Source organism: Anas platyrhynchos, chromosome 18 (genome assembly GCF_047663525.1).
Source record: "Anas platyrhynchos isolate ZD024472 breed Pekin duck chromosome 18, IASCAAS_PekinDuck_T2T, whole genome shotgun sequence".
Taxonomy (NCBI): domain Eukaryota; kingdom Metazoa; phylum Chordata; class Aves; order Anseriformes; family Anatidae; genus Anas; species Anas platyrhynchos.
In genome coordinates, this window is record NC_092604.1 from 11238319 (window position 1) to 11245765 (window position 7447).

The 7447-nt window shown below is 46.1% G+C and overlaps 1 protein-coding gene across 22 annotated transcripts in view; it reads left to right on the plus strand.

Moving 5' to 3' along the window:
• The window catches only part of DNM1 (dynamin 1), a 67558-nt gene extending 60857 nt beyond the window's left edge, over window positions 1–6701 (plus strand). For 6 of the 22 annotated variants that reach the window (XM_072025196.1, XM_038165095.2, XM_038165100.2 and 3 more), the window contains one exon: window positions 4682–6701. Coding sequence is in view for 12 of the 22 variants with exons in the window: in XM_038165095.2 (XP_038021023.1) it covers window positions 4682–4754 (73 nt within the window). In the remaining 10 variants the exon portion in view is untranslated. Of the gene's footprint in view, window positions 1–436; window positions 474–4681 lie in introns of all 22 variants that reach the window. The other 16 variants (XM_072025200.1, XM_072025197.1, XM_038165104.2 and 13 more) reach the window with 5 other exon arrangements.
• Window positions 6702–7447: the final 746 nt, after the last annotated feature.

Genomic DNA, 7447 nt, shown 5'->3' on the forward strand with positions numbered 1-7447 from the left:
TACGAATTCTCAATGAGATGAGTCAACCCACCTGTGCCCAGCTGCCTGGTGCTGAGACCTAGGTATGCTCCAGGCTGAGCAAGTGTGAATGTATTTGGGGTCTCTGGATGTGTGAATAGAGTTGTGTCTCCAGCTGGGTGGGAGAGTGAGCAGCAGCTGGTGGTGTGTGAAGAGAGAAATGGATCTGAGCACGCCGTCATGCACAGCAGGGTTCTGGATGTGTGTAAAGATGAGGCTGTGAATGTGTGCGAAGTCCTGCATGACTGAGTGCAGCCCTACCCAGCAGTGCACACTCGTGTGGTGTTCTGGGAGGGGGGGCATGTGAATGTGGCTCTGTGCAAGTGCATGTCTATCTCTGTTCCGCCTTCCTGACAGTCTGTGTGGCCTCTGCCTTGAACTGTCTGAACTGCCATGTTGATTTCATGTTGTCTTTCAGAATCACTATCAGTGACCCCTGAGGACTGGCAGCCACGGTACGTTTTGCACTCTCCCTGCAATGCATGACTCACTGTGTCCCCATCCTCCATCACTTTGCTCTGCAGCTTAGCACTGCTGCCTTGTTCTTGTATTAGTAAGAGTCCCTTGTCCAATGAACCACCTCTGCCAGGATCTCATAAAGGGAGGAGTCTTGAACAGAAAAGCTGGCTGATCAGAGACAGTGTGGCTGCTTGAGCTGCAGGAGCTGGGAAAGCCTCCCTACCTGATGTAGGGTTATTAGAGGACCCGTTCTCTGCTTCCAGGTAGAGGAGCTGGGATGGGGGAACCAGTGCTGGCAATAAGGTCTAAACAGCGTGTCTTTCATTTGGCTTATACCCACATTAAGTGGGAGACTAACAGAATTAATTCTGTTTTGATCTTGTCAGCTGTGTTAAGGGTGAGATAGAGACCTGGGGAGCTGTTAGTTCAGACTCCTCTGCTTATATTCAAACATCTGGCTGGAGAAGTGCTCCCTTCCTCTCTGTGTCCCTAGTGCTCATGGAAGGCAGGAGGAGTTTGGGTCATTAACAGCAGGACTTCCATGCCTGAGTACGGGATGCCTCTGACACTGAATGTTCCCTGTTACCCTTGCATCCCATGATGCCAGTTAGAAGTAAACTCCCTTTGCTCATTCTCCACTTGACCCTCTACCTCTTTCATTATTCTTCTGCCTCTGTTCAAGTTGCCTTCCCTCCTCTGCCACTGCAAGAGGGAAGGGTTTAGTGATCTGTGTCCTCCCCTAACCTCTGCCCCAGGTTCCTGCCTGCTTCCCTTTCCCATCTCCCTGTGTTTTGCAGCCTTGTACGTGCTCAGTGACATAGCAGGCTACCGGGGCAGGCTCAATGTCTATTATGCTGGCCAGATATTCAAGGACCAGCTCTTCCTTGTGCCCTGAACGATGAGGGTGGGGGTATGAAAAGGGACGTCTTGCAAATTCTCCTCAGTCTTTTTCCTAGGAACCTCTAGCCCTTAGTAACAAAAGGGTAGAGGAGGCAGAACAGGGCAGGTGTGAGTGTTTGGGGTTCCTTCTCCCTTTCTCTGTGGACATTGTTCCTCAAAATGAAATCTCTGAATCTGAGAGGAGTGGAGCAGCAGCTCCTTTAGTTTCCCTTGCTGCTGGTCCTGGGAGGCTGAGCTGGGGGAGTGAGCCCAGAAGTCCTAATAGGAATAGCAGCAGTTCAAGCTCCTGTGTCAGGTTAGGAGAGCTCAGAGCTAGTGGTGAGTCTACAGATTCTCAGCTAGGACCATCCCGCAGCAAATGGAGACTGCTACTGCTGCATGGAGCTGGAGCTGAGAGGTGCCACATCCCATCAAACTGATGCAGGGATTGTTCAGTGATTGACATGCTCTCTGAGGATGTCATCTGTCAGTCCTCACTGATGACATACTGCAGAGGTGTTGGAGCAAATCAGCATTTTCTAATACTCTGCCTACCGCAGACATCCCTAGCAGCTCTAGAAACATGCATCTTGGTAAAATACTGAAGGAAAGAGGCTTGCTGTTGTCTGTACCTCTTTCTGGGACTTGCTGTTATGGGGTATTTTGTTCTTAGTCTGGCACAAAGAGCACCAAGGAAATAAAAATTAAAAAGCACCCCAATTCTCTAATAGCAAGCTTTTGCAGCCCAGGGGAATGTATGTAGTGTTTTACCATCCCTGTTAGGTTCTCATTAGCAGAATTCATAATTACCCTGCTGTTTTCTGGAGATGACTAGCTCAATGTTCTACTCTGGGTATGGCTTGAAAGACTGACCCCAAGGGAGGGGACAGTGTAGCTGGTCTGCTCGGGCTCCTGCCAGGGTCTGTCTTACCTCGTACTGGAGCTTCCCAGAGAGCAGAACTCTTTCTTCTGTCAGGAGAACAGATACTTTTCAGTGGTGTAAGAGGGCTTGGCTAGCAATGTAGCGAGACAAACTGAAGCAGCATTTTGGGGGTAGATGGTGCCTGAGATAACTTTTCCATCTTTTTTTTTTTTCTGGGAAATAGTTTTCAGCCTTTGTAACCTTACAAGGCAGATACTCCAAACACCTCAAGAAAACTTCCAGAAAACCTGAGCAGAGCTAAAACACATAACTTTAAAAAGTGATGGTCTGACCCCTAAAATGCTATGACTGGTAAGAGAAATTAGTTATTTGCAAAAAAAACAATCTAGTACATCACAAAAAGCAGCATGTCTACCAGAATATTGTTTGTGCTCCTTTGAGCCTTATTTGTTCTGGTAGGGTCAAGTGGCCTCCCTTGCCAGAATGCTTTATGTAGTCCAATGGCTTCAAGTATCCTTTTTGTCTAAATCCACAGAGGCTGTCAGGACAACCTGTCCAAACTCCTGAAATGCAAAAAGCCCTTAAAGTTCCTCAAAAAATGCTTTCTAACACATATAACAGCGCACCAGTGTCTCACTAAGGGTTGAGCTGGAGTTTGTAAAGTTTCAATTTCAACAGTCTGTTAGTGTTCCAGTGAGAGAAGGAGCCATTAATGGTTGGTATGGCCACATCTACACCATGAGCACCCTCTAGAGAGAACGTACAAATCCCATATGTCATGAAGGCCCAGGATTGCAGATTCCCTAGCTGTAATTTACTGCAAGTTTTGCTTCTAGCAGATTGGTATTATTTCAGCATCCATCCAAGATGGCTGTAATTTCCAGGCTCACTCAATCCCATCATTTGCTTTACAGGAGAAGTAACTCGAGTGGCATGCTGATGACAGGGTCTTGCACTCCCAATTGACATTTTCAATCAAGGAAATAACGTTTCCAAATGTTTTTACTGTCTGAGCTTTTTAAATGTATCATTACCCAAGGCAAAGGAACAAGTGGCTGTAATTGTTTTGAGATCTGAGGCTTAATCAATATGGAGCAATAAACTCTGCTGAGGTCTAATAAACAGGACTATAGAGTTGCTCTGGTTCATTTGCTGAGATAAGGGAGCTTGCCCCAGTTTATAAGGCTATAGCTCCTCTGGTAGAAGCAATGATTATAGGTTTGCTGTCAGTGCAAAGCAAGACCTCTCTATCTCAGACTATACTAGTACAAATATCTTCCTCTGCCTCTTTCCCTACCTTCCCCCAAGCTCCCCCTGTACTGGGAGGACCTTCATTTCCAGCAGTCACTTGATTCTCTGTAATCTAAACTAAAGCTTGTTAGTGTGGAAATGTTCTGGTGTTAATTCAGTGACACCTGATTCTGTTTGATTAATGCAAATGCTTCCTCTTCGTTTGGTCTTTTGGTTTGCTCTTTGCATTTCGGGCAGTTTGGACTGTAAAACTACTGACTTGGTCCTGAACAATTTAATTATCACTATGGTACACAGTCATGATGCTGACACTGCAGGGAGCGTGCTTTAAAGGAAGAATGTCGGATGAACTTACCGACTTCCAGAACACCCCTTTTTCTTAGTTATTTGTAGGCTTCCTTAAAGCCTGTAGTCTGAGCCTAAAGCGGTCCTTCAAGTAATGAGTTGGGAGTGACAGCAGAGGTGTTGTCTTGTACTTTCTGCTGTTTTCCCTGGGTCCTGTACAAGAAGGAGATCCTAAAACAACAGCGTCTGACCCCTGCATGGATTGCATTGCTGCCAACATACCTGAAGTACCAGCAAAAGAGCTGAAACAGTAGAAATGCTTGAAGTACCTCTATTAAAGTCAGAAGTTGCTTTGGCTGAGCCCAAGAGCTAGAGAACTAAGGCAGTAGGCTTGGCCCTTCTATCAAGGATCAGTGTTGTGTATTAGAATAGAGAGAGCTGGGCTTCAGGCAGCCTCCAGGGCAGGGGAAATAGGTGCTCCTCCAAACCAGCCAAGACCCTCTGGCAGCGTGTCTCAGAGGACCTCATCCATGCTGTGTGACTGTCATGTGCTTGATACAGGAGCTCACTGTTGTCCATGCTTCTCAACTCTCATCCCAGAGCCAGGGCGCTCACTGGCAGTAAGTCTGCATTTCCAAATTTCCAGAGGGAAAGCAAAACTGGCTGTCCAGCAGACTGCTTGAATGGTGACCCGTGCTGTGCAGAAAGTCCAGTGTGAGGCCTGATAAAACAAAAACATGCAAGACTCCTGTATGGAGTTGCACTCCTGTGCAAGTTTGTGCCTCAGTGGTTTTTTTTTCCTGTTGCTGGCTCAGGCGAGGTGGAGAAGCATGCGTGATTGTGACTGCGATTGCTGTGCTAACCACAGTGTGTGTTCTCTTGTTTTTGTTCTCTGCTTTTTCACAGCAGAAGGGGCCCTGCCTCACCTACTCGACCTACCATAATCCGACCGGCTGAACCGTCCCTCTTAGATCTATAACTCGAGGCTGTAGACAGCTGGCGACGAATGCCGTGCTGGCGGCTTCCCCATTCCACCCTCCCTTCCACAGCCACAGTCACTCCTCTCATCCATCCCACATCTGCCTCCCACCGCTCCTTCCTGGTGTGTCGTAAAACACTAGCCTAGTGATTGAGCTCTTCGTCTTCACTCGTGCGTCCTGTATTGCTTTGTGAGCGTAGAGTAGCCTTCATTCAGTGGCACGGATCCCTGAAGTACACAGGCTCCTTGGAGAGATCAGCCGCAGGGACATCCTTAAGTCCAAGCGGTGGCTGTCCGTCCAGTTATTCCATCTGCCTGGTCTAGCCTGGATAAGTGTCCTGCCTGCATCAGTTAGCTGTAGCACCTAGGACTGATCTGTAATTATTCTTTTCTCATAGTTAAGAAGATAAAAGTGTGACTTAGGAGCAAAATGCTGTCAAACGTGACACTGTTAGGAACAGATTACGTGTCCTGTGTATTAGTTTGACTTCTAAGGTGCAAAAATTCATGTTGGGAACAGTGCAATCTACCTTATATCAAAGCGAGGCAGGGAGATGGAGAAGGGGGGAACTCAATGGATCGGCATAGTCCTCTAGAGTGAAGTCTGAGATAGCGCACACACCTCAGCGTGCAGGGAGCACACGGACCTGCTCGTGCTCAGCTCTCCAAAAGGGCTGGGGAAATCCTGCTGGTGAAGCACTGGCTCCTGCCAGCAGCTGTCTTGCATCATCATTTTTGGCTGACTTTCCTGAACCCAGCAGGGAGAGGGGAATAGATACGCTGCTCCCCCCTTGCAAATGGACAACCAAATGTTTTCAGGGAGTTTGCTTTGTAATGTTTTGTTGAAAATATTTCTGCTTTGAATAAGCACATCTCTCAGTGTTTTTGGTACTGTGGTGACTTATTCCGTAGCCTTTTCTTGCATGTGGATGGTACGTGTTTGGGGAAACTTGTAACTGTTGTTTATCACGACTCATCTTCTTAAGGTTTGTTTTTTACTCTTCATGTTACGTGTATTAAAAATACTACAAAAAAAAGACTTCAGAATTAAAAATGTATCAACCCTGTACATCTCGGATGTTATGTCTCTACCAGAAATGAGCCACCCATGTTGCAGACTTCCAACTAGGTCTGATTCAGATTTAAGTTCTCTCTTTCCAGTGTGATTGTTATGAATTTCTGTTGTGGATCCTCTATTGTTCTGATGACAGTTCCTTTCTGTATTTTAACTATTGTTTTACTACCTCTTCCCCCTCTTCCTTCCCTTCCCCCTTTTCTTTCTTGTCTTCAAATTCCAGCCGGCCGGGTAAGGCCAGTCCCTCCCGCCCGGAGAGCCCAAAACCACCATTTGACATGTAGGCCTGCTCCCTCTGAGACTCTTTGCCTGCCTCTTAGCTGTTCTGTCCTGGAATGGTCTGACTCAAACCTCACACATGGCTTGTTCTGTTTGTATTTTGTGATACACACATTATCAGATGTGACTGTAGTGAAACTGTTTCTTTTTCTCTTCCCAGCTGCTTTAAAGGAGTTAAACAAGTATATTGTAGTAATGAGAAACATATCTTTACTGTTATAAATATCTATAAATATATATATATAAAGATGGAAAATCTATATATGTCCAGGTGTTTAAAGCCATTTGTGCTTCCATGTGGATTTTAGGAAATGCTTAAGTAGGGAAAGAATATCTATATACATATATATATACACCCAAAAAAAGTTAACCAAATCCTGATGTTGAGTTTTTGAGCTGATTGTTAAATTTTCTGCTGTGTGCAGTTGGGTTAATGTACTACCCCAGACTTGTGGGTGACCTGTCTCAGTGCTGGTAGTAGCTGTGATGCAGTTTGTGATCTACCTGTCACTCTTGTTTATTGGATGAAATAAACTATCATTTCTGTATAATGAAGGACTCCACGACTAGAATAAAACCATCTCTTGCTCTTGCTCTTTCTCTGGGTGAATTTCAAACTGTTTAATTATAACCTGATCTTTTCATCCCGTAGAGTTTAGAAAGCTATACATGCAAGCAGGTGCTCTCACTAATAGGGATGCTGGAACAGATCTGCATCAACAGTGGTGTCCAGGAGCTGCAGTTGAGTGAAACAGCTCATCATGTGCAGACGTTAACTCCCTTCCTCCATTGGAAAGTGCAGTGAGGTGCTTCAGTGACTGGACACACAGAAGGTGGGAGTTTTGCACACACAATTGCTTAGTTCTTAAAAAGGTATTTTTGTATGTGCCTATTTGTGGAACACAGCAAGCAGGCACCGAGCTGTAGTTTCTGCGGCAAGCAGTGCCTTCTGGGTCCGTGTCCAAAGCACAGACCAAACAGTCGTAATGCACAGGGATGGATTCTACTTGGAATTTGCTTTTAACCTGAGGTGGCATTTCTGTCCTAGGATAAACTGGGTAAACCTACTGCTACTGTCTCCATGCCAGAACAGTGCTACAGGTTTCAGGTCATGCTGTTTCTCAGCAACAACCCTGTTTCTCCCTAATTTAACACTGCTCTCCTAACGATCACAATGAATTCCTTAGGCCCCTGTGGAGCAGGGTTCCAGCACTACTACCCCAGGAAGAATCAAGGAGGTTGGGGTTTCTGACCTGCATCACTGCAATGCTGATGCCCGATTTAGTCCTGGTTGCTGTTGGCTGCAGCTGGCTGTGGTACTTGTCTAAATCTCCCTAGT